General features: G+C 42.0%; 2 protein-coding genes across 3 annotated transcripts in view; one reads left to right on the top strand and one right to left on the bottom strand.

The window, feature by feature from the left end:
- F13A1 (coagulation factor XIII A chain) overlaps window positions 1-27588 on the top strand; it is a 280265-nt gene that overhangs the window by 97760 nt on the left and 154917 nt on the right. The window lies entirely within an intron of this gene.
- LY86 (lymphocyte antigen 86) lies at window positions 4-27570 on the bottom strand. The gene is made up of 5 exons (XM_051610979.1): window positions 27272-27570; window positions 12647-12733; window positions 11116-11244; window positions 3509-3561; window positions 4-761 (listed from the first exon to the last, which is right to left on the bottom strand). The coding sequence occupies exons 1-5, from the start codon at window positions 27390-27392 to the stop codon at window positions 666-668; spliced, it is 486 nt and encodes a 161-aa protein (XP_051466939.1). The 5' UTR covers window positions 27393-27570; the 3' UTR covers window positions 4-665.

Below are 27588 nucleotides of genomic sequence, written 5' to 3' on the forward strand. Positions count from 1 at the left end.
ATATTCTTTCATTATGAATTTATTAAGAAGCAAGAAGAACACATAGCTTATATAGAGAATGATTCACATATCACTTAAAGGGCACTAAAGAATAAAAATTCCAGAAGATCTGAGTGACAGCAATCCAGTGACAGGGCATGGATCACTGGGGAAAAAAGGGCATGTTTGTCCTATCAGGTCTTTGGTTGTGGTTATAATGAAATCTGTATTAGTGGAGGCTCCAGATAGGCACTGGGGAAGACTGATAATGTTGAGTGCTGTAACATCATAATAGGACAAATATGCAAGTCTTCTTTAGCCTGTGTTAGAAATGGGTAAGTCCATAATTTACTGCAAAACAAAAATGTCCAGGCTCTTGCCTGTTCTTCCTCATGCTATTCTCATCCTAAAATGACAATGCTGGTATTGGATACTTTAGTTGCATATATTTACTTGTGTATATTACTTGTATATATTAGAAGCAAAAGGTGGGCTACACTGTACATTTAGAGATAAAATTACCACTAGAGAGTTTAGTGACTTCTTGAAAACAGTGAATTATAAAGAGCAATAGCATCAGAGCCACCCGTGTAGGGACTATTTTCCTTCAGAATCATTTTAACATACAAGCAGCTAATTTGGCTTGAATAGCTTTGGTAGTCTGTAGCTTTCATGACATTAATTTGTTAGTAATAGTCTAAATAATTTTTCACAGTAAAATCAGCACAAGCAACAAGGGCATGATCTTCATTAGTCAGCTTTGCTGTAATAGTGTAATCTCCCTGTGTGAGACAAACACAAAGCAAAAGATTAGCCCATCAGTAGTATATAACTGCTTCTGTTTCTGTGAGGGAGTCCTCCTCCTAAAAACTGAATAATACATTCCCCATCAAGTTCATCCAAAAACCTTTTGTGTCCAAATGAGATTCAGAACTGTTAAAGGACTTGCCTATATTTTCTGCCAAAATATTCTCATTGGGGATATCAATGCTGACAGCACAAGTTCAAAATTAAACCAGTACAAGAGGAACAAAATGTTTTGATGCATAAAAATGCCTTTCAAATCTGTTTAACTTCCCATTATTCCTATGGACAAGCATAGTGTGGCCTGTGTTTAGTAACTGGAAGAGGAAGAGGTGCTCAGTTGTCTGGCACTGCTCTTCCTTGGATCTTGTTGTTCAGTATGTACATTGTTATTGATATTCAGTTTTATAAAAGAGAGCACCTTGGGGGTTGGCTTGTAGAGATGATTCAATTTGTCACGAATTCCTATATGATAAAATGAGGTAGTTTACCTTCAAATTGTAATAATTTAGGCTTTGGGGAGAACATTCATCATTGCAGTGCAAAAAAGTCAACCTTAAAGAACCTGTGGCTTTAGTGGTCAAAACGTTCTCTCCAGACACTTGGAGAAGGACTGGGCAGGAGAGTTGACAAGGCTCATTTAACAGATTTGGAGGAAGAGGTGAACTGGATGTCATTCACTCTAGATTGCTGGCACTGCAGTTTATCTTTGTGTTCTCCTGGAGTGTGGAGGGGAGCAAAACCTGGGGTGGGAGAGTTTGGCAGCAGTGACCTCCTGGCCTTGAACCATAGAGAAACCTTGCCCTGCTCAGAACTCTTCTGCTTCTGGAGTAGAAGAAGGCACAGCTAGAATGAGTCAGACTCCTTGACATTTGCCTTTTACCATGGGATTTCTAAAGCAGTAACTGGCCTGTGTCCTCACAGAGAGGTTCAAGCTCAGTGTAACTTCCAAATTTAAAGAGAGAGGCCCAATGGCAGTATGCTCATGAGAATACAGCCTTGTTGTAATTGCTGTGCAGACTGCACAAATGTCCTTCAGGCTGTTCTTTGTAATAAGGAGATGATCACTGCGTGGAGTAACTCCTTATTGCAGGCATGGAAGGATGGTGTTCTTTGCCTGATTGATTAATTAACAAAAAAGGCTTCCTATTCCCTTTCTCTCAAGCATATTAATTCTCCAAAAGCTTACAGTTTCATAAATGGAAGAGAGTTTATAATAACTCATTTCCATTGCTTGTTGGTGATGAGATTTTCTTTTTTCCTCCTCCAGAATAATTTTTTGCTCATGGGCAAAAAATGTTATTAAAGGGAGGATTGTGAACAGTTATGGAATTTCTGGCTCCAAATTCAGCTAATTTACCCAGAACTGAAGTTTTACTGGTCTGAGTGGATGCTTCTAGGGCTTATTTTTGTTCTAAAGACCTATAATTCAAATTCTCTAGTGCCTGTATGACAAAAGTGTCCTCAGCCTGTTAGTAAAGCTGCTCCTGGAGCAGGATAGTGACTGATAGGAGCTTAGGTACTCCAGTGTAAGAAAAAAAGGGCATTGATCAACACAGCATCTCTAGATGTAGCCTTCAAGGAAGCAGGCTGGTAAGGGTGGTATAACAGCCTGTGCAAGGGACCTCAGCTTTCTGTGTGAAAGCCTTGGAAAAATGAAGGGTTTGTTTGCTGCTATCACTGAGGCAAGACTGAGACACAAGATGGTACCTGTTATGGAGGCTCGATCCTCTTAAAAGCCAGCTATCCTTGATATCACCCCTACAGGTCTGGACAGGCCAGGCTCTCTGGAACTCATGTCCTTGTTTTGTATCTCTATCCTGATCCTGTTTTCTACTTTTGCTGCACCTGGACCAATCCAGTGCTGAGCAGGCCCCATATCTCATCTTTGAAGCTGTGACATAGGTTTTATCTCTGCTCCTGAAGAACTGAGAGCTCATGCTGTGCTTCTCTGTGTGAGTAAATCTAAGCAGTGTTTTATCACCTGAACTGTGAGACTTCAAAGTGGTGACCATGAGCCTCTTCACCACATTCTCAACTAGATGCCTTGATGATCCAGATCTGGCCTTCTTTCCTCCAATCTAGTCTCTTGGCATATGTGGCTAAAAATCCTTTGCTATCTACTGGTCAAATATAGATTCATGTTGTAACTAGTTAAGAGACACTATAGTATGTTTGGCATTTGAGACCTATCTTGCTTTACAATATGATTTGGTTGACCTTTAAGGATGGAGCTTTGCTCTGTGTGGAGAAGGCTGCTTGTAAAGAGCATCAGAATTGGATGACCAGGATTTTAGAGCAATTCATGGAGTACTGTCTTCTCACCTTTCTAAGACATTGCTTTCTTATTTTAAGGCTGCGTAAGTTCAGGCAAAGTGTTCTTGACCCAAAAACTTGTACTTTTGTTTGCAACTTAGAAGACCTCACTAACACCATATACGTGCAGTAGGACATGTACAATTGCATCTGCATGGCTCCATGACTCGGTGCTGGTAGAGGGGATCTGCTATCCTAAGAAAACCTGTTTGTCTCTGGATAATGGTGGTTGTCTAATACCTTAAGCAAAGCCACTTAATATTGGAAAGGGCTGGTCATGCAAATGCTATCAGATCCAGTGTGCCAGCTGGGGGAGCTTGGAATATGCTGATAGGATTGCTGGCAGTCTTCTGACCATACCCCATCCAGAAAGCCCTTCTGCTTGGAAGCACAGCTGTGACTAGCTTACCTGTGGGATTTCTTTGATTCCCAGTGTGACTGGTCCCTCATAGTAGAGGTGTTCTGAAAAGTAAAAATTATGATGGAGGGTTAGGCATATGCAGCACATAAAGGAAGCAAGCAGCTGGTTGTAGGTGCTTTTTGGTAATAGCACTGTAAACTGTAGCAGTGACAAGTGTTACGGAACAACACACTGCTCTGTAAAGTCGTGTGACAGCCCTCCTGAGAAATGTCAGGTTGTGTACTGCCATATGGGGAAGGCAGGACAGGGCCTAGGCTCATGGAGGACGCGGAGTCCTTTTCTCAGTGGAGGAGGGGGTCATGGCTTTGCACAGCTGGGTGGGTGTTCCTATGTCAGCCTGCATTCTGCAAATGGGGAAATGAAAGGGGAGGGGGATTTCTAGACACAGGTCCTTAGCATGAAAAGTTAAACACCTGCAGCTGCAATAGCTGAACAATACTGTTCTGGTACTTGAAGAAAAACTCATCTGAGCTGAATGTTTCTCTAAGCGTGGACTTTGCTTCCTGAACATGACCTTAAAGGAATATGTCTGTCTCACTGCTGAGGGAGCATTCACCAAGAAGTTACATGATGTGCTAAAGCCACTACAAGTTGGTGACTGGAAAAGAGCCCAGGAGTTCCACCTTCTAATCCTCATCTTCCCAATGGTGAGGCACGCTTGCTCTTTGCTGTTGAAGAAAGGGCAACTTTGACACTAATGGACAGAATTAGCAAGCTGTTCTGCAGTTCCTCCTACTTTTTCATAGCTTACTGGGCCAAACTGCACAGACTTGACTGAAAATAAAATTTGTAGATGTTTGTGTATTTCAGAATTTTTTGCCCAATTTGTCCTCCACAAGTTGTGGAGAAGTCTTAAGAACTGTTTAAGGATTCTCTTTTGTAGGTGTCATGAAATATTCTTTGACAGTGACAGAGGAGTGTTTAATCATATTTATATGAGTATGTGTTGGCATCTTGATGCTTGTCACTTCTTGAGAGTTGTTTCAGTCCAGCCTTGCTGTGCTGGTTTAAACTGTTTTTTGTGAAAGGTTGGACAAAAGGTTTGTAACATATTTATGTAGTATGGTCCATCCTGTAATGCAGTAGGTGTCTGACTGGGAAAGAGTCCGCAGAAAGTCTTCCCCATGCTATGAAATGTTAGTCAATGCCTTAGAACAAACTTATATTAAAGAATTATGAATATAAAATGAACTAGGAAAAGAGTTAGAGAAACCCGTGACATGACCAATGTTCTAAACCTTTGCGTTAATGAGGAGCTTGTTAAACATAATGCCCTGATGACCCTAGGAGCTAGAAAATATGTGAAACTTCTCAGCTTTGCACTGTAAAACCTAATACCAAAATAGAGTAAGCATGTTCTGGCTTGTCACTCTCAAACTGAGCTATGTTGCAGCACTTGTACTCATTCCTCTCTGCATCCCTGGCTACTTCGGCTGGACACTAAGAAGTCTATTCCCCTTCAAAGAGCAGTTGCGATCACTGCTGGCTTCTGTGCATGAAGCAAGAGCCCTGGAGTCTGACGCATCTCCTCTGCAGAGGGCGGTGACTCAAGAGTTTAAAAAGATACAGTACAGCCCACTTCTCTGTTCACAACTTCACTGGAGTCTAACTGGGAGTTAAAGACACTGCAGACTGCATGACTGGGTGATGAGTGGCTCCCTTGGTACTTGAGCTGTGTGTTGATGTGTGCTAAGCCATATTGTGAGCTGCCCCCTCAGGGTGGTGTGGGCCATGCAATGGCGTGGTCTGTGTGTCCTTTCGTTCAGCAGAGACCCTTTTTTGTCTCTCTCTCCTTCAGTCAACTCTGAGCCTACCAAACCTTGGATGGCAGCAGAGAGGAGTGGAGAGGAAACTGGGCTGTGCACTCTCCTTTTTCACAGGGATGTGGAAACTTCTCCAGGGTCATGTGGCTTGTTAGGGTCTCACTTAGGCTGTCAGAAAGCCATCAAAATATAAACATACAGATGCAGCATTCAGGCTCTGCAAAGTCTACATTTTTAAATGAAGTAGGAGTCATCAGGCCATAAATTTGCTTCTGAAATGATGGCAATGCTAATCTCTCCTTCAGTGTAGGTAGAAGCTATTTCCCCCTCACTCCCCCTTTGCTGTGACAAAGTAATGATTACATCAGAGCTAAATGAATCCAGCTTTAAGGCTCTGCCTCAGGCCTCTCTGAGAAGTTTTCTGTCATTGCTGTCATTTGTGGTAGTTGTACCTCTGTTTGGTAATCAATTTAGTCACTCTTATGGGCTGTACTATGTTTTAGGGATCCTCAAACTGTGGAGCTAGATACTGTGTGTCCAGTTTGAGGTCCATGTTTACTACTTTGTGCTTTAGCATTGCCCTTATTTAGCTTTTTCTAACCAGGGGTCTGGCAGTGGTTCACAGGTGTGAACCTGTTAATCCTGTGGAGCTACTGGAGAGAGTCCAATGGAGGGCTGCTGGGATGATCAAGGGATTGAAACATCTCTCTGATGAGGAGAGGCTGAGGGAGCTAAAAGCATCAGCCTAGAAAACAAAGATTAGGGGAGAGCACATCAGTGTGTACCAATACCTGAAGGGGGGAGACATGCAAAGAAGACAGAGCCAGGCTCTTTCCTATGGTGCCCAGTGACGGCACAAGAGCTGGTGAGAACAAGCTGAAATATGGGAGGTTTCTCCTGAACATCAGAAAAGACTTGTGACCTTCCTTGCTTCAATCATGTGGGTAAAAAGTACTATGCTGTTTTGAAAATATGTCCTGACAGGAAAGCAAGGGCACTTTTAATTTTCAGCTAGTTGAGTCCTGAAGGAAATAATATGGAACCATAGATTTGCTGAATTTTATTATTCATACTCACTTTGGACCATGGCAACCACCTCAGTGCTTATGCTGGCTAGATCAGGCTTTTCAAATCTCATTTAGTGTTCCTCATTTAGTGTTTGGGGAAGAAAAACGCCATGCAGCAGTACAGGTTGGGGGCTGACCTGCTGGAGAGCAGTGTAGGTGAAAGGGACCTGGGGGTCATGGTAGACAGGAGGATGACCATGAGTCAGCAGTGTGCCCTTGTGGCTAAGAAGGCCAATGGCATCCTGGGGTGTATTAGAAAGGGTGTGGTTAGTAGGTCAAGAGAGGTTCTCCTCCCCCTCTATTCTGCATTGGTGAGGCCACATCTGGAATATTGTGTCCAGTTCTGGGCCCCTCAGTTCAAGAAGGACAGGGAAGTGCTTGAAAGAGTCCAGCGCAGAGCCACAAGGATGCTGAAGGGAGTGGAACATCTCCCTTATGAGGAAAGGCTGAGGGAGCTGGGTCTCTTTAGTTTGGAGAAAAGGAGACTGAGGGGGGACCTCATCAATGTTTACAAATATGTAAAGGGTGAGTGTCAAGACGATGGAGTTAAGCTTTTTTCAGTGAAGACCAGTGATAGGACAAGGAGTAATGGATACAAGTTGGAGCATAGGAGGTTTAAGATGAATATCAGGAAAAATTTTTTTACTGTAAGAGTGACAGAGCACTGGAACAGGCTGCCCAGAGAGGCTGTGGAGTCTCCTTCGCTGGAGACATTCAAAACCCACCTGGACGCCTTCCTGTGTGATGTACTCTAGGTGACCCTGCTCTGGCAGGGGGGGTGGACTAGATGATCTTTCGAGGTCCCTTCCAACCCCTAGGATTCTATGATTCTATGATTCTATGATTCCTCTCCCATGAGGATTTCTCCTATAATTCCAGACATGTAAACATCCTCCAAGGTTTTAAGGACTATAGTTTGTCACAGCATCCTTCATATCCTCACGTTTTTCTCCATGTATTCACATATTTTTGCATTCCTCAATTGAAAGAGGATGAACACATCTGCTGCAGCAAGAGTAACTGTCACAAACACTGAGCCTACTTCATTAAAAGAATTCCGTGGTCTTTTTAGAGCAAGCCCAGATGTAGTTGCAAAAAATGTATGAACACTGGGGAAAAGCAAAAATCACAAAGGCATTTTTCCAATTACAAAGTCCCCTATGTCTTTATTGGTCTGCTAGTAAGTTATAGTATGTCAAGCCTGCTGTCATCAGTGATGTGCTTTCAGTTGACCTACCATGTTCAGCCCTTTTTCTTAAAGTTCTTACTGCAGGTGACTTCTGTAGAGCACCCTGGAAAATGCTTGATATTGTATTAACTGTAGCAGCTTTTCACTATCATTTCTAGCAAAAGTAACTTGTCCTTTTCCCTGTCACTGAGTAGGCCTCTAGCAGCTTCTAGTCTGAGGCAGTTTTCAAAAATGTAAGAACTTCCTGAGGATTACTTCAAGTTACTAGTTATCATTTATCATGAAGAGGCCTCCCATTTCTGACTAAACACCTATAATGAAATTCTCACTCCTCTTTCTCAGATCTTCCTTGCACTGAAAATCTTTAAACATTCTCACACTCTTGTACTATATAAAGGGCTTGTACATCTGCACCCACCTCTTCCTTTTGCTGTTTTAAATCTTTTTAGAACTTAAATGCTTCATGTTGGAGTTCTTCTAGGACACGATCTTGCACCCATGCAACTGATACACAACTTCTGTGAGTTTTAGGGATACAGGAATGATCTGAGTAACTGTCAGCTATAGGTGTATAGATGAGTGAGAAAAATATAAATACATATATGCATATAAATACGTAGCTAGGTGAGAAACATCCACTCTTTTTACTGGGAAGGAAAAAGTGAGATGAAGGGGCTAAGCAAGACAGCCTTGTATATCAGCCCCAAGACCTTAGCTTTGTGCTGTGGCGGCTTTCTCAGAAACGTGTACCTAAACTCTGTGTGATACCCAGTTCTGTAACTTGTTCTCTGCTTCTATTCACAAATACTACTTTAGAAACTTGCTCACTGCAATGCCAACAAAAAAGGGCAATCATGTAAGGAATGGAGATTTGGAGCGAGAGAGGCTTTCTCTATGGTTTGGGAGTGTGCGTAAAGAATTGTGCAAGTTCTGGGATGGTGCCTTTATCAGTTAGAACTGAAAGGAAACTTGTGGACTTGCAGGGGATGCAACTATCTTTTGTCAGGAAGTTTTGTTTAAGCCTGCAAGCTGTGGTTGGCATATTGCTGAACATTACCCTGGTAGGTCTTTTTCACCCATTTTAGTGATTACATTAGGAAATCTGTTAAATCTTGTGTAACTATTTTCTTTGAAGGAAATGGGAAATAACCAGCACTTTCTACTAAAAAAGAGGAAGAGCTGAGTTCATGTTATGCCACAAAGAATTTAGCAGTTTTTGTTGTTGTTCTTCTTCTTAAATGGACAGCTGCCCACTTCCATGCACCCTTTGAGCTAGCAACTTCACAACAGTCACACAGCTCAAAGAAAAAGTTTTTGGATTCTTATTTAGGAGTCCCAGTGAACAGTGCTAAATGTGACCTTTGCTTAACTCAAATAGTAAATATTATGGTCATGATGAACATGAAACCTGCAGCTATTTTAAGTCTCCTAAAGTATTTCCAGTCAGGGCAAAACTGTACCATTATAGGAGAGCAAAGGGAAAAGAAAAAACACACAACCCAAGCCCACACCACTAAACACCAAAGACTTTGCCACATGTGGCTCTTATAAGTCTCTCTTCCTTTAACTGCTGCGCTCCTTGTCCATATGAGTGAGTGGACCAACAAAGTCTGTAGCAGAGCTAAATTCTGTCTCCTTTTGGGAGAAGGAGGATCAGACAATTTTTAATCTACTTGTAGAAGGCAAGCAAATTCTATGTGGAGCTGTATTTAAACTTGGGTCAGGTCTGGCCAGATGTTGGAAGTGTCGCCTGTACAAGAGAGGAAAAAAGGACTCTGCATGAAAAGCTTCGGTTGAAAGAGCTATTTGCTCCTCTGTACCTTTGCAAGGCTGCATTCATGGCCATTCACAAGACTGTGCTTTCTGCATAAGCATTAGGTCAGATTTATGGCTGTGCTAATATGGTAAATTATGACTGTGCTAAATTACCTCAAACTGGTCTTCATCTCACTTGTGTCCTAAAACATTGGTTAGAATCAAATGTCAACTAATTATGAAATACCACCTTTTCAGTTTGAACCTTAGTCTGAGAAAGTTCACTTTCCCACTGTGACTTTAATTACTAAATTAAAAGCAAGTATTGAACAAGAGGGTGTGTATTAAAAAGTGTGTGGCAATGATCCTTGCACTAACTTAGGGTTGCTTCTAAATGAAGATATATATTATTATTTAAACAACCAGCTATGACTTTATATCATCATGTACTTCAATTAGTAGAACCAATCACCTCTCTGTTTAAGGGACCTGGAAACCTCAGGAGGTTTTGGCTTCGTGGCTTAATATATGAATAGCATTTTATGCTCAGCTAAGGACTGATTCCACTTCTCTTTAACATATTCTCTAAAGATTGTTATTTAGTACTTCATCAGAATAAGAGTTTTTTTGAGCAAGTCTGTGGGTGTTTTTTTTCCCTTTGTGATTCAATGCACAATGAAGAAACCTCTGATTTTAATTTTTTGTCTATCTGGCTTACAGGATTTACACAATTGTTTGTCATGCAGGTTTCTCTATTTCGTGACATTTCTATGTTGTATGAAATGTCTTACTAATTTTCTAGGGGCTGGCTTAGCAGTGGTGCTATGCATGGTCTTTAAACTCATAGCCGTGCCACAGGAATTATTACAGCATTATCGGGATGAAGATGCAAGTGAATGGAAGGAAAGCAGAGCTGCTAAAACTAACTGATGCTCTAACAACTTGAAACTCTGCAACTTCCTTGCAGCTTTACCTGCTTATTTTAAAATCAGCCTAAAGAGATGGTCATGGTGTAAGAGGGATTTCAAAATAACCATTTAAGATATGACAGTCCAGAGGCATGACCACAGTTCTTCTGGACACAGCAGGGCTAGCCTTGCACTGCTTGGCCTGCATCACAACAGCAGGGACCTCAGGGTGCCCAGGCTCACCTGGGACAAAAGATGCCTACTCTCTGCAGGCAGCTAATGCCACTGTGTATCAACTGGTGCAAATTTTAACCATTTGGTATTTTGGCATGAACTGAAGTAATCTTACTGCTGCATAGGCACATGTTGAGCAGAAACAAGATTCAAACCATAGATGGCATTCAATAGGATCTTGGTCCAAATATTCTTGTTAAAGCAGAAATCCTCAAAGTGAGTTAAGAACTGCTTTTAAGGACATGGAAGTGTTACTTGCTTAATAGTGAAGAACATGTTCTGAACAGCTTGTTTGTTTGCTCAGCCATTTCTTTGACAAAAATAAAGGCCAGTTCTGCAATACTTCTTGCTCACATGACAGCCATGTGGCTATAAATAGGGCTTAGGGACCTCTCTGCTGTTTGGTATGGTCACGTTACCACAGTTATTTTTTATGGACTTAAAAAAGTCCATGTGCATGTGATATTTCTGTAATTCAAAGAAAAGCAAGCAAACAGGTTAGAGGAAAAAGCAGGCTCTGAAGTGAAAACATCTCTGCCCTACTGTGTTTCTGTCATCTATTAACATGCTGTTGAAGTAAACAGAACATAAGGATATATTGATGTGTTCAACAACACAGTGGGTGTGTCCTGCTTGGAGTATTCAGTAGCCACAAAACATGGAGTGCTACCTGACTTACCTCCTTTCTTCTTTCCACAAAAAATAAGCTTAGAATGACCCGGCTCACAAAGTGTCTCTGAGTAGCTCAGGACAGTCTTTCCATTCATGATTAGGTCAAGCTTGACGCGAAGTTCCTTGATGCTCTGTCCTACACACAAAGCAGGAGAGCTCAGAGAAAGTGCAAAGATAAACAGGTTTATTAATTTATTTTAAAATATATACAATCTTTTCCTATGGTGTTTAAGCCATTGCATGTTTTTTCTTCATGGATAACTCCTGATATACAGAAGTCCATGTTTCGAGAGCAGGTGTCTAAGTTCCTTGAGGTATAGAACAGGGGACTTTAATAGCATATATTTTGATTGTTAAACTACGTTCATGACCACTCTGACACTAAGGCCAAGTAGTTTAAGTGAAGCTTGTGTCCATGTACCAAAGCTGTTTCTTCCCTAGTGTCCCTAGTAGAGGGGCCACAGCAGGCCTGTACCTCTTGCCTGGGAAAACTGTAGCTTGCCTAAGCCAGACCTGTGCCAGAGACTGGACTGGCAGCCTTAGGAGGTTGCCTTCCTGAGCCTAGCTTGCTAACATATAGCCAGGGAGGCTACTGGATTTAGAAGCAGGCCCCGTACTCAGAGTTGTTGAAAAAATATTTGCAAATGCCTGTAATTTGATGTTGGAGGTTTGTTTAAAGGCAAAAGGGCAGCATGTATCATGGGAGGGACACCTTTCGCATGGAAGCAAGCATTCCCCAGGCACTTGGCACACAAACGTATTTTCATCCCCAGGAGCATACAGTAGCACTCTCATACCTATGCCCTGGTAGTAGAGGTTCTAGGTGAGCCAATGGGGCTGTCAGAAGGGGGCTTTCTTGTACAAACATCACAAGTCAAACTATAGCTAATATTAACTTGAACACTCAGCCCATTAGTGCAAATGCAATTCTGTTTTTGACCTTTTATTGCTGATCAGTCAAATGCTGGGGGAGATAATTTCAGTTAGCACAGGTGGTGAGCTGTTGGTATGACTGCTAGCTAGCATGGCATGACTCAGGCTAGCACTCCTGCAGTGCTCTGGATCCCCAGCATGCTTCTTTGCATGTCCAAGCACTGCAGAGAGGTGCCCCCACCTTACTCTGTGGGAGTCCCTTAATTCGATCTCCCATCTGCAAGGGTTGATTGCCTTGGTGATTTGGTAGGCACTGCTGGTGCTGACACAAGAGTGGGATTGCTGTAGCTGTCTCATACAACAAGAGTCTTCTCGGAAGAGTTAGCTGTGAAAACAACCTCTAGAGCATCTTCCCCCTTGGCTATCCATATGTACAAATGAAAGGCAGGACAGGAACAGGGGCTGAGGGCTGATATGACCTGCTTAGGGTGACACACATACTCTGAGACACAGCTGATAAGAGAACTGATGTTTCTGTAGCCTGCGCAGGTTCTGAAATTTCTCAGCCCGTTCATATTTTATAGGAGGCTGTCACCCTTGCTTACTTTTCAATACTCACACACGGATTACCTGTTTGTGGTGTGAGAAAACAAGAATTCACTTACTTAAAACCATTGCAGCTCTGACGTTAAAGGTTTGGCTTGCAATTTCGGAACAATGGTCAACACTGAAAGCAAAATCTTGCTTGGGATCTATTTGGAGACAAAAAGCAATAGGTAACAAATTGCATTTTTAATGAGATACTGATTGTATAGAAGAAAACAATAAAACATAGAAGAATTATTAAAACAACAGATTACATAGTGCTTAGAAATTCTGCAAAATGTGCTCAGAGTTCCCCTACTTTGTATTTAATAGCTGCTTCTTGCCATTTCAATCTGAAGCTCCTTCAGATGATGGCCTATATGTAGCTAAAACCTACTGTGTGGGAAAGTAAGGCAAGTTCAGGAAAAGCAAGTTCCCCACAGTGATGGGTAGTTAATAATCATTCAACAGTGAAGTCTTTGCACAGCTGCTCTTCTGAGGCTCTGTGCATTGTCATTCCTTCCTCAGCGCTGATCAGCAATTGGCTATGAAGATGATCTTTAATTCATTTGTATCACAAGATGGCTTGGTGAGGCTGGTTGGGAATCTGAATTCTGAAGTGGGATGAAAAGTCCAAAAATGAAGATAAAATTGTGTAACTGAGATTATGCAGTGTTTGATGCTGGATCCACCATCATGTGCTATCTCTAACCCAGGAAATATATTTCTCTCTCTCTGGGAGAGTTTAGCAGAGCTGAGGATAAAGGGAGCCCTGCAGCTGATGACTGTCATGAATGTGGCTTTTACCAGCTCCCATAGTGTCTGTTTCTCTGCATGAAGCTCCAAAACTCCTGTACAAATGCAACTGTTTTCCCCCCACTTCCACCTTCTGCCTTGCCAGCCTCCATGAGACTCTGTGCTATGCCTGAAGCCTTGCCAATGTGTCACTCCCTGGTGACAGCCAGCAGCAACAACTGACAGCTCAGCTGCTGCAACCAGCAGCACGTGCAGGTATTTTCCAGAGCTGTGTTTGAGGCTCAAGATTTGGCCAGTTTGGCAGCATATAATCTTCAGCCTCAAGTATTTTTTTAGGCACGGGTTTGTCCCTCATGGTGGCTTTCCAGCCAGCTTATGCATCTAACTTTCTTCTCTGTGGAAACCAGAGAAGTAATTGCAACACACACAGAAGCAGATGTAGACTCCCTGGTTTACATAGAGCTGATGGTGACCTAGGGATTCAATTCTGTTTCACAGTTACTGTTTCTTGAGGTATTCTTAGCATTGAATTGAAAATAACAAATTTTTCTTCTCATGCTGTAGTGAAACTTGAATCATGCATGTTCTCTGTGAGGCTGAGCTAGCATTTCTGGAGTCTGGCCCTATTTTTGCAGCAGTACCCCACTGCTGTAACAGCTAGCAGGGAGCAAGCCTGGATGACCAAAGCCTGATTGTTTGGAGGGGAGCATGACTTGAATTAAAGTGCCAGGAGGAGCTCGGGGCTCTGACAAAGCCAGACTTTGCAGCACATGGATTCTCAGTGTGGTCCAAAAGGAGCTCCCAAGTTCTAAGATCTGATAAATAAAAATAACCGTTTAAAGGAGAAAGATAAAAGTCACTGGTATTTCCTACAGTTCTGTGTGTCTCTGCTGGATTTTGTCCTCCACACTACTCAATCAGTCTCTGCAGTTGCATTATCTGCTTGGGACAAAACTTGGAGTCTGAAGTTGTTTATCACCTACTCAACTGTGACAAGAGTCATTAGGTTGTTTTTCCTCCCTTTCCATGTTCCTCTTGGTCCTTGCTTTGTTATTGCAGCTTCAGAAACTGTTTCATTGGGGTAGGAGAGCAGTTTCCTGCTCCAGCTGGAAAGCATGTCAAACTTCTCTTTTCTCTAGGACCGTTATGCCTGTTTCCCCTCTGGTCTGTACCACCTCTCAGGGCTTGGTTTCCGTTTTCCTCTGGACTGCAAGAGCCCTTCTTGGCTTTGCATGGTGAGACAAAGTTGAGGAAACAGCTGTGCAGATTCAGAGCAACTTTGGCGTTGATGCCTACAAACAGTGCTGGCTGTCGAATGACTAAAATTGTCAGCTCTGTAATTCCCAGAGGAGCTGTTGTCAGAACCAGCACTGCAACATACAGGATGCTCTTTTTTTTCCAAGGGGCTAGGCTGTGTGTTGGTCAACAAACTTCTAGCCCTAACCCTATTATTTAATCTAAGGTCAAAATTTCTCATCAGTAACCCTTTGGCTGCAAAGGGGATGTTCATTAAGCTAAGCTTCTTAGAACGAACCTGATTTCAGGGTTGTTTTAGTTATGATGTCTCATGCCTGCTTGATTTTTTTTTTTCTATGGATTGAGCTCCTTTGACAGATGACATATCATGGTGTGTTGTAGACATGGATGTTTTCTACTGGACCACTAGTGATGCAGTGTAGGACTCTAGTGTATCCAGAGAACTATTGACTGGTTCTCTAGAGAAGTAAAAAGCATGGAACCACTCACATGAGAAATTCCAGTAAAATTTGTTAATTCGAGCACTTGGATTTTGTGTTGTTGCTCTATTGCTGAGAAATTATAACTGGCAAAAGAAACCTCAATTTTCTGACCGTCTCTCAGTGGAAATTCAGGCTGTGATGTTACAATGCAATGTTTTAGGTGCTGTGGTGCACGTGGGGGGGCCTCCTGCTGAAATGACTTGAAGGGATGGCTGTGTTGCTAAAGCTATGGTGCCAGGGAGCCTGGATTCCAAAACATGTAGGCAGAAAGATTTCTGCAAAAAGGCAATTGAAAAAAAAACAAACTGGGTTTTAATCATTTGATAAGTGAAGATGTCTGTAAATTTAGCTATGCACTCTGAACTAATGTATGGTGCCCTACCCTTCTTTAAATGTTGAGGAGTGCCTCGTGTGGCAAAGGCAACTTGAGTTACCATTTTTGTGTTTCATCTTGGATGCACAACTGTGAGTCACTGTGTCTCTTATGGAGGTTTAATACTTATTCTTCCTTATTTGCCTCTATCTGAAGTGAGCTGCTTAGACTGAAAAAAATACATGTTATGTCTTTCACATGTGAAGAGCAATAACATTTACCATAAAATCTCTAAAATACGTGGAGCTGCCCTTCAGCCTTCCACTTCCCTGAAACATTTCATAGTGCACAGTACTGTATGTTCCCAGACTTCCCTCCACCCACTCCTTTCAATCTGCTCCCTCTTCCATAATTAAAACTAGTGTCTCTAGACTAGCAGCTAGAGTTTCTAGACTAGAAACTCTTGAACTACTTGCAGAGTTTTGCTTTTCTAGTACAGCTTTGATATAACACCAATGCTTAAAACGTTGCTGGAAATTTTGCAAACGTGTTAAGGTTTATCAGTGAAAATCCTGTTTATTGGGGGAAAGAGGGTATTTTTTGTGTCCCTGTGAGAAGGCCTGGGGCTGCAATGTACTTGCAGCTAGCATGAAGGTGCCTGGGAACAGGATTTTGACTGAAGTTTCTCTCTAGACAGTTCTAAATCTTTCCCGCAACTACTTGGGTAGAGTCAGGTCTTTAGCTCTTTTAAACAATCAATGCACTGTAAGGTCTCTTAGACCTGTTATTTGACTTGATTCTGGGGCTAATGCTGAGCTCACTACTGTATCCAATTCTGAAAGGGTGGCTTTTACTGAAGACTGGCTTCTGTAGCACAATCCTGCTTTGTGAGAGGTAAATTTGGGATGTACCTGGCATCTTGCTACTGTTCACATTTACCTGGCAGAGTGCCAGCTGACCACCTGCATTCCACCTCCCATTTCTCCCTTACTCAAGTACCCTAGTGGAGATCTATCACTATATTGGCTTGGGATGTAGTTTTCCTTGCATATGGCCTGTAGTGCGCAGTAAAACCTAGAAGCTCAGAAGAGTTCCTCAGCTTTTCTTTCTACAGTTTCTTTTCCTGCTCTTCTTCTTGGCAGAAGGTTCATAGGTAAACTACCTCAGACATATTTATAGTCATGTATCTGTGTCACCATCCTGCCTGTAAGACTTATACCTTTGATGGAGATTATTACTCCAGTAAGAGGGACAACAGATGGGGACACACTCTCTTGTCTCAGTTACTGGAGTTTTGGGGCCACCAGATCACACTCCTACTGAACATGGGTGTACTCCAAGACACAGGGCTGTGAGCTGGAGCTGCTCTTATACCCCATGTGTCTGCGCAGCCTCCTGTGTTCTGGGGTGTGTGTGTGATCTCCATCAGGAAGATGAAGCAGACAGCTGGGAATGATAATGTGGTAGCCTGCTGTGGCTATGCCCCTTAGAGCCTGAGCTGCTAGATGACTAACCAGGCATTTCAGAAACTGCATGGTCAGATGGGAAGCACCTGTTATAGGAATTTTGCTGGGCTGGTATACAACAGCCTCTCTCTTTTATTCTCTCTCCCTTCCCCCGTCTTGTTAACTATCCTCTACTGGCTCTACTCTCATCTGAATCTGCCCTAAAATTACATTGTTTCCATATAAGCATGGAAATCAGTGGTACATGTGAATAGAAGCAAAGAGCAGGCAAGCTTTGCGTGTAAGAGTCCACATCTGTAAGTCTTGCAGTGATGTCAAGACTATCCAAATTGGTAAGCCTTGGGTGTTTCAAAATAATACTTTTTAGGAGCAGACAGGCCACATAGTTGAATGGAATAACATTGTTGCACTTGGCTAGGGTCATACAAGGACAGACTGGTGCTAGAGGAGCTGGTAATTAGCACAAGGAAGAAACATATTTAGTAATTACCCAACACTCCTCACCTTCAAAGCTCTTAATAAAATTATATAATTAGTCCTTATAACATTCAAGGTGATGAAAGGAGAGGGAAAGAATGAGGAGCTGTTTGGGATCTCAGACGTTATGTATTCACTCAACATTTTCTCTCTAATGTCTATTTAAATGAATTAACCTGAATGCTCAAGGTTATATTTGACACTGGAATCTACTTAAAAGGTACTGAGGAAGAAGCATCAGCTGAATTAACTCCAATTGTACATCTAGATTTCCCTGAGCACCTTCAGTTTAATTAGCTTCTTTCTGGACCTGCCTTCTCTCCATGCTATTGCCATGTCCAGACATGGCTGGGAGAAGCAGCCTCTTTGCAGAAGAGAGCAGAGTGAATTATGAAACTCAGGTTGGCTGTGGATAGTTTACCAGGAGGATGTTTTATCCCAAGAAGCTCACCTCAGATTTGACCAGCTTTGGGCTTCTGCCTCATCTGGACAGTCACTGTTGCTTTCTTTTCAGAAGTCATGGTATATTTTATCTCCTGTACCTTTATAACTTGCCTAGGCAACATGGAGGTGAAGGAATAGGGAAAATTTAATTCAAATATTCCTAACATCCTAGGGCTACAGACTGTGGGAATCCCCCTTTGCAGGTAGAGCTATCATCTTCTAGTGTCTGAGGTTTGCTTAAATCTGAAGCTCTTAGCGATGGGTGGTGGAGGAAATAACTGTGGCCTTTATGATAAAATTTAGTTGGCTGCAGAGGGAAGCCTGAAGATTTGGTCTCAATATAATCTATAAGCTAAAAGAAATGCCAGAACATTAGCAAGAGAAACTTGAAATATGGTTAAGAAAAAAAAAGTTTATGCAATATTTAAATTATTTCCACTCCATCCTCAAGCATGCTGAACACTGGTAATGCAAAGAGCAACTATATACAGTTTAGTTTGATTAAGCATTACTGACCTGTATTGATGGCCCTAGTTTTGAAGCAAGGCTATTCCAGTGTCTTACAAAATTAGTTTAAATGAAGGATGAAGACTTTATTCTTAATACTATTCTTATTCTGTTACTATTTCAAATAAAACTCATTGCTGAGTATAACTGATGTCCAAATTCACAAATATTCAGAAACACTAACTCAGAAGGCTGGTAGCTTCTTCAGACCTGTTGCTGGGGCACTGCCTGCAATAGTAGCAGCAGTTGGGGTGTGAGGAACAGGTGCAGGATGGACGGCTCAGCCTGTGAGCAAAGGGCTTGAAGTGTGGCAGATGGAGAAGAAAGGAAGAGATTTGCCTGGTACCAAGCTGAGGTCACCCGGCTGCCACCCATGGCCATGGAGCTGATGGTGACCTGGGTGAGGAGCTGTGTGGCGTGATGAGCTGGAGGGAAGCCCCTGTAAAGACTGCAGGTGTGAGGGGCTCTCTGCAGCTGGAGGGCTGTGTCTGGAGAGAGGGGTGTCACCAGCATACATAAAGCATCCTTGCCAAAGAATTGACCTGAATCTTCCTGCCTTTTTCTGCCGGGCACACCTTTCTTGACTGCAGGCTTGTTAGAGCTGTTTTCCAGGGCCTGAGGGGAGGCCCAGGGTCTGAAGGTTCATGGAGACTTCCCTTTCTTTTGGCAGTGGTGGTATATGGTAAGTGAAGGTTCTGTGCTTCATGGGGTATGACAAGGCTCTGTCTAAGCCTGTTTGAGAAGACAACTGAAAGATACTGGTTTTGAAAGATAGCATACACAGATCTGTGTTTGTATTTGATAATCCTGATTTGTCCTAGTTAGCTTGAGAGAGAAAGGGAGGCAGGGCATGCTTCAACTACAGCAGTGTAACAAGAAAATGCTGCATTAATTTGGGCCCAGCAGGGAATGTATTAGTGAGAAAAAGTCTTTGTTCTTGTGTTCTGTTGGTAAGAAAATACCATGCACTGCGTAAGATGCATACAGTAACTGTCTGTATGCCTAATTGTATCTGTCTCTTCTCTCTTCCTGCTTTTTTAAATCATTCTTTATACTGCTCTACTTGAGATGGAGATCTCTGGACATCAATGCTTGCCAGGAAGCCTGGGGATTCACAACAGACTTGCAGACTTGTGTCAGAAATAGAACCAAGCATTACTAGAAACTGCCCTGCTGTTAGACACATGCCATGCTCTGGGATAGCAGGCTTTACCACTGATTATACAGAACAGTAATCAGCAGCATATAAATGGGCTAAATGTTCCCATTTTCCCAGGATGGGTTGAAATCCACCACAGGAGTGTGGCAGTAAGCTGTAATTGGAATAGCATGCTCCCTCTGCTGAGGAAACAAGCTGGGTTGCCGCCTGCCCAATCACTGCTGGATGATTTGACAGGAACCATCCATCTTCAGGTGAAGAGAAAACTGATGCACTGAATTAATTTGCGGTAGCTTTCAAGATCCTAGCTTTTGGCAACTGAAAGCTCTCCTGAATCTAAAAGCAGCATCTGTAATGGATCAGAGGTTTTGGATTTGGTATATAAAGGATGTGTACAGGGTATTTAGGTATTTTGTTGCTGGTGGCCACTGTTCCTCCCTAGTTTTAGGTTGCCATAAGGCTCCTTGAAGCCGGTGCAGTGACACCAACACACAATAATGCTGAAGTCCTTTTTTCATATTTTCTGAGGTGTTAATTTTTCTTAGATTATTTTTGCTGATGGATGTTAAATTGCTGCGAGAACCTGATCTCCTGCCTCTTTTCTTTGGTAAACTGTAAGCATTTTAAGGTCCAGAACTGTTTTGAGGCCATGATGACAGGTCTAGATGAGATGGTGTGGCAACATCAAGAAAGTGTAGCAATCCTTCATAGACTGACACAGAAAGCTTTACACTGCAGCACTGAAGAGCAGCTGTACTTTGTTCTTTGGTGGAGTAAACGTGCCTTTTGATAACTTATACTTATTTAATAAAGGAAACTAATCTTAAACTTTCATCACACTGTTAACATAGCTGTGACTCACCTGTTTAGTATATTTTTAATATATTACAGTAACTCCATTGAGACTCAAGTGTACAATAGCAAATGACAGTTGTGCCTTGCCCACAGTACTTCTTGACTATAATGCAATATTCAGTTTTCTAGGTATGTCTCTCCTATTTGTTTCCAAAAGGGAGAACAATTTTCCTACGGCTTGCTTTGCAGGCTGCTACCCCTCATGCTTGCAATTCCTTAATGACTCAGTGGCTAAAACAACTAAACACGTGGCAAAAGTCAACAGGTGGAAAAACGTGTCTACTGGTTTAGATTTAGCAGTTGGAGATATGCTGTCACACAAACAACCTTTTTGCAGCCCATGATGCAGGAACTTCAGTGTTTTGGTGAAGAAATGGACACCATGAGAAAACTTCTGAGAACTAAATTAGATGGGAAAATTTAAAGCACAGTGGTAAAAGTTCAGCTGAGGTTAATTCTCTCCTCTGCTAGTCTCAGTGAAAGCATGAATATTGATTTTGCTAAATGGTTCAAAGATGCTGAATCTAATGTTTTTGCCAGAGTACCTGGAAAGTATGAAATTGTCTCCTGCTCCTCCTTACCATTTACATTTTAAAACTTACTAAATACTCTCCCCTCTCTGAAAGAAAAGGTAAAATTAGATCAGAGCAAACTTAAGAGGTCACATATGAAGCGGAAGTTTTAATCCTCTCTAATGAGGTGAAGAATGAAACAGATATAAGGTAGTTTTAATTAACAAAAGGACCAAAACTTAAAAAAGATTTGCATGTTCACTCATATCTGTGCTACCTTGATGATAGCTTCAGTTTTTTAGGATCTGGTGCCAGAAATATGTATGTCAACATCTGGCCTTCCCCCTGGAATAAGTAAGCTGTACCAGATGAACATCGCAGCAAGGCTGTGACACTAAGATGGCTTGGACAGAGCAAACAAACAAAAAAATGTTTTCAAGTGAAATTCTTAAGGTCTTTGATTGTTTGCCCATTAGTGATCTATGCAACAAAAGATCAGAGGGGAGTTGGTGTTGTTTGGCTTTAAATAATTTAGAAGCAGAAGCAATTTCTGGAGATTGCTTAAGGGAAATAAGTAAGTCCAAGAGAAGCATCTGGCTCAATCTGTCTGCCAAAAAAATCCCCCAAAGAATAATGGAAAAAGAACCTTCTTTACCAAGTGTCTAGAACATTTGCCCTGAAGATGCATGAAGTGAGAATTTTTTTACAGATGTTTTTGCGAGTTGAAGAATTGGAGTAGGTTAGATTGTTAATGGTCTGGATTTCAAGAAAGCCAAGTGCTGGGTCCTGCACTTGGGCCACAACAACCCCAGGCAATGCTACAGGCCTGGGGAAGTGTGGCTGGAAAGTGTCTGGCAGAAAAGGACTTGGGGGTTGTAATTGACAAGCGGCTGAACATGAGCCAGCAGTGTGCCCAGGTCGCCAAGAAAGCCAAGGGCATCCTGGCCTGTATTAGAAATGGTGTGACCAGCAGAAGCAGAGAGGTGATTGTCCTCCTGTACTCAGCACTGGTGAGGCCACACCTGGAGTGTTGCATCCAGTTTTGGGCACCTCAATTCAAGAGAGATCTCGAGGTGCTGGAGCGAGTACAGAGGAGGGCAATGAAGCTGGTGAAGGGCCTAGAGAATAAATCTTATGAAGAACATTTGAAGGAGCTGGGAATGTTTAGTTTGAGAAAGAGGAAGCTGAGGGGAGACCTCATCAGTCTCTACAACTACCTGAAAGGACATTGTAGAGAGGTTGGTGCTGGTCTCTTCTCACAGGTAATTAGTGACAGAACAAGAGGGAATGGCTTCAAGCTGCAACAGGGGAGGTTTAGACTGGACGTTAGGAATATTGTTTTCACAGAAAGAGTGGTCAGACACTGGAATAGGCTGCCAAGGGAGGTGATTGAGTCACCATCCCTGGATGTGTTGAAGGGTTGTTTGGATGTGGCGTTGGTGGAGATGGTTTAGGGGAGAACTTTGCAGAGTAGGGATGATGGTTGGACTCGGTGATGCCAAGGGTTTTTTCCAACCTGAATAGTTTCATGATTCTATGGTTCTTTAACTAAAGGATGTAAGTGTGTGGCTATGGGAATAAAAAGGAAGTAGTAACATCAGTTGACAAAGAAAACGAAGTAATGTGCCGTAAAAGTAGTGCTACAATGTTTACAACTTAGTATTGGTGATTGAGCAGGGATGGATGTTACAGGTCTATTTTTTTTAAAAGGAAAAAGAGGATTTTAACAGAAGTAGTATAATTGATCTCTCGGTATGTAGGAGAAAGAAAATATGACAGGCTGAGTGCATGAGGGGGACCCTAGGCTGAAACAACTCGACATTGACAGACAAATAATCAGAAAATTGAAATCTAGCCGGTCTATCGGTCTCCACTTTTGCTTGTCTGTCTGTTTTTCAGGCATTAAAAAGTTCTCTCAAAGCAGAAATTAATAGGAGAGTGCCTATATTGTGCTATCTGAACACAGCAGGTTCTCCATAAGAATAACCCTGTTGACTTCAAGAGGCCATTTTAAGGGAGATCAAAATCTGAGCTTGCAAGTTTCAAGAACAGCCATACAAATGGGAGTTTTTCTATTAAAGGCAATCCTGTGCAACCTTGTATTGAGATGGGCAATGTTGTCCTCTCCTACTGTACCAACGTAGGGCAGGAAAAAGCTTTATAGAAATGACCCTGCATGGAGTGTGACATAGAGCTATACAAGCAGTCATGGAGCTTAGTGGACACAAATTCAGTCTGACTTTGCTCTGTTTAGGAAGAGTCATTGGCATGTAAAAATAATTCTCTAGGTGACCACAGGGCCCTGCTTCTTTGTCTAGCAGAAGACATTAATTAAAGCCAAATCATTATACTTATCTCTAAATATGTTTTATTATTTTAAATCTGTAGATATGCAGATATAAAACTTGTAAAGAAGACAGCAGCCAGTTTCACATTTAGGTTCAGGAGGTTGAAATAAATACTGATTGCACCTTCTCCTGAAACTTCAGCTAATGGCTATTAACCTTGTTTCAGATGAAAAAAAAATAGGAAAAGCAAACAAAATCAAACATTAATTCAGAAATGTTTGTCTGTGATAGTAAAAAAATAAATTCCATGTGGTCTGAGCAGTGTTTTATAAAGCCTAGGGAATCTCTCAAGACGTCATCATCAAGTACTACTACTTTGCCTCTCCTGAAGGTCTCCCTGATATTCTCTATTATTTACTCCTCTGCATAGAAAACAAAGTTCTTAATGGCTGATGCTCTTCAGACCCTTTCTAAGAACCTTCTGCCTTATCAGTAGCCTTTTCTTCACTGTCATAAAATCTACAGCTTCAGGCAGCAGGCAACTCTGAAATCTCCCATGTTCTAATCTAAACATAGAGCTTTATTAATCACTGAACATACTGGTCTGGATTTGCTGGTTGAAACAAACCCAGGCATTCTACAATTACTATTTGTTGTTGTAGGCCCAACTAATATTTCAAGAAAGAGCTGTAAAAATAATTAGAAAATGTATTTCATGTGTCTGTGGCAGCAATCACCTGCTTTACCCTATGAAAAGGGTCCCATTTGAACACTATGTTGTAAGACAGTTTTTGTGGCTAATTAAGACAATTAGGCTTACATGAATGGTCTGGAAGCAGGTGCTGGTAGATGTGGCGAAGAGTTATATTTTGTAGTCTCTCACTCCACTGCACTTGGAGTTGGGTGACTGACACTCAAATAGCACTGGAATCTGCTTGGGGCACTTCACTACCATTGCTTTCCCACCTTTCCCTTCCTAGGCAATTGCCTTTTAAGATGTAGCTAGAAACATCAAAAGCATTATTACTGTAAAAATCAGTGTGAAATTAAAAGGGATAGGAATCAGCCATTTGTGTAACAGGTTCTTTTCATGTGTCTGCAAAGACTTGCCAATTACAGTTCTCTTTTCTCAGTCAGAGTTGTTAACCTGTGCTGCTTTTATCTTGGGATCCCTGCCCAGGTTTCTAGTGATTTGTGGTCAGTTGAGATCTTCCTTCATTTTTGTCACTTGTTCCTGGGAGGAAGACTGGCACTGATAGCAAAAGTCTTGCTATTTATAAACTGTCTCGGTGTTATGTCTCCTGCGGTTATACAGAGGAGGCAGTCTACCGTCTGTTTACTTTTATACCACTCATCTCTCAGCCTGAGTTTCTTGCTATGGCCTTGCTGCTGAGGATTTTTGTCTGATTTATTTTAAAAGACTTTTTTACAAGTGCATGATCATTGATCAGTAGGGTCTTGTCCAGCCCTTTCATTGTATGTATCCCTGGAGGTCCTGGTTACTGAACGTTTAGCCTGATGTGTCTGGGTAGGAATGGGGGTCTCTTTTAGAGGATCCAGAGCATGAAGTGAGGCTGGGGGCTTGCTGCATGCTTATATCTTACCCATTATAGGGACAGGACACAGCCAGAGTAAGTGTTTGCAACAGGAAATTGGGACTTGTTCCTGGTTACTTGTTATTGCTATGCTTCTCTGTCTTCAGTTAGCCACATAAGCTTCTCTGCTACATTTGTCACAGTTGTATTAGCTCATATTTTTTGCTTTAGTCAGATTTTTACTGCATAGGAGATAAACTGCAGAGTAAAAATGAACACTTAGCTCCTTTTTAAATGCTCAGACTGAACTCTATTAAGAGGACATTCAGCTCCAGAAGTAAAGTTACGAAGTACTTGGCTAAAATTCTCTCAACTTTCTTAAATTTTGCTTGATTCAACTCTTCACTGATATCATACTAGAGTATATAGTAAGAACAATAGCAGAGAAATCCTGACCCTCTTGAAGCCAACAGGGAATCCTTTACCAAATATTTTGTACTGGATACCTTGTTGTGGCCAAAGAATCCTAAAAATATAGAATAATAGAATAGTTTGGGTTGGAAGGGATCCTAAACATAATCCAGTTCCAACCCTCTGGCATCTTCAGTGGAGCAGGAAATACCATGGGGATTTTGCAGTCTGCAGGCACATGCAGGGCAGCCTTCTCCTGAAATAGGTAAAGAGTATGGGCAGTTGCCTAACAGTAACTCTGAGCTTGGTGACAGTACAAAGTTATCATGAGGCTGTTTGTTGGGAAAGGGTCTTGTAAAACCTAGGCACTAGCCTGTCTGTTCCCTCCTGGGTGAGAACAATTGCTGGGACACAGCTAAATAGCAAAGCTATGTTTTGCCCATCTAGTTGTGGTTTAAGTGAAATGAAGTGGGGACAAAGCTTCCCCTCTCATGAAAGGGTGATTGGTACCTTTGGCACCTTTGAGCTTGCCAGTTAGCTCAGTAAGAGCAGTACTTTCTCCAAAGGCAATGTAGACAAGTGTACTTGGATTAATCCTCCTCACCTGTAGAATTTTGGGCTCAGCCTAAAAAACCTATTTTTCTGCTTTATGCAAGCTACCAGACTAGGAGCTGGATCAGCAAAGACACAGATGGTGTGTCCTGATCTGATGCTACAGGTGTTGTAGCCTCTGGGAAAAGGCAGGGCAGAACACCGTGACAGCAGCTGAATGTTGCCACAGCTGAGTTTGCCAGAGCTGTAAAGCAGTGAGGAATTAAATTCTTGCATTGTTTCCACATCTGAGTAATCTTCTCATCTCCTGTAGCTGTGCCTGGGAGAACAGAAAACCATTCTCAATGCTGGGACCTGACCTGTATGATCTCTGGCTTGTGCTTCTCAAGCTGTGAATTCCTTCTTAATGAATGCACCTCCTACCTTTCTTTGTGTGGCAAACCCAAATAAGTGACACACAAGCTCTAAACAAATTCATTTTGTTAGGTAGGCCAGTGATGTGCATAGTAAGAAGCCATGCCTGACTGACACGTGCCCAGCAGACAAATTTCTTCACAGTTTGAATTGACTCTGTGTCAAAGCATCTCATGCTAACTGAGAGCTGTTGAGGCAACAGAATTAACTTACACAATGAAGTATTACAAAACTAAAGATAATACCAAAGCTTGTACTCACTATCTAATTAAATACTTCCCTAATGCAGTATTCCCATTTATAATACGTGAAGCCTGACTTATGTCTCCTGGGAGCAGGCCAGTAAAGAGCAGCATTACAAATATTTATTTACTTCTCTTGTCCCTCACTGGCTTTATTTTAATGGGTGTGCAAAACTGCACAGAAGCTACAGGGGAGAAAAAGCCCCCTGGGAAATCCTTTGTGTCAGGATGAATTGGAAAAACAAACTCTGGGGTGCTCATTTGCCATGAATCGCTTTTCACATCACGTGTGGAAAATGAATGAGGTGTCTGTGGATCTAATTCCCTTTGTCCCAGTTGTAAAGCAGATCAGCACAATAGAAGAGGCACAAGGCCAGCAAAGCAAGAGGTGGAAAGCAGGCACCACTCAGTGAATTAATTTCCAGTCATTCGAGTGCTGCTTGCTCCTTTACTCCTCTACAGATTTAAAGAACAAACAAAACCTTATGGTCCCTGGGAAACGCCTTTGTTAAGTGCTGCCACTGAAGTCTCGCTGAGCGTGAGGGTGATGGTGGAGAACACGAATCCTTCCCACTGTCAAGCTGGGTCTCTTGTCACTCCAAGTGGGAGGACAGAAAGCACACCACCACAGCCTTGTTGCACATTAGGAAAACAGGAGATCAGTGCATTTAAGTCTGTGTCATCCCAGGGGGAATAAAGATAAGGATCTAGGATCTTTCTCTTATTTTTTTTTAGCCTAACTTCAAGATAAAAATCCTAGTATTCTCTTTCGTGCTGGACTACATTTATGACAGCTGTTTATTATTCTGAATTAGATTACATTGTTTCCTCTTTATTATCTTCTAACTAAATACAGTTTGATTTGTATTTGTCACATTAATTTGAAAGACTGAAAATAATTTACCTGCAAAACTCAGTGCTGGCTTGGGAGTGTAACTCTTCCATTCATTGTCTGGCTTATAAACCTGTCACTGTGTAAGAACCACTTTGTTGCCCAGCTAAAAGGAAAATGGAAATTTAAAAAAAAAATCTCACCACAGCTTTTGTAATGTATTTCCAAGTTGTCCTCTTTGCAGACTGTGTGCGTAGGCCATTCTGTGCTGGCATTGATGTAAAGCAGGACTAAGATGACAAGAAGAACATTTGATGTCTTCATGGTGGTGGTGGTAGTTTGCAGGATTACTTTTCTGCTTCTTGCTAACTCTCTGTGAAGGGAGCTGCTCCTTTCTTTCTCCAAGGGAGCTCAGAGTTACTACATTCAAGCCTGCAGAAGGGTTAAGTGAGTCAATGCAGCCTTAGCTTCTCACAACGTGGTATAAACAAGAAGCTAATCAGAACTGGAGGGTGCTATT

This window comes from Apus apus, chromosome 2 (assembly GCF_020740795.1).
Source record: "Apus apus isolate bApuApu2 chromosome 2, bApuApu2.pri.cur, whole genome shotgun sequence".
Classification (NCBI taxonomy): domain Eukaryota; kingdom Metazoa; phylum Chordata; class Aves; order Apodiformes; family Apodidae; genus Apus; species Apus apus.

Coding starts and splice junctions, on each gene's coding strand:
- LY86 (XM_051610979.1), bottom strand. CDS start 27,392: ATGAAGACATCAAATGTTCTTCTTGTCATCTTAGTCCTGCTTTACATC. Junction 11,245..12,646: donor CAGAGCTGCAATGGTTTTAA/GTAAGTGAATTC, acceptor CTTTGTGTGTAG/GACAGAGCATCAAGGAACTT. Junction 3,562..11,115: donor TTGTGGAAAGAAGAAAGGAG/GTAAGTCAGGTA, acceptor TTTACTTTTCAG/AACACCTCTACTATGAGGGA.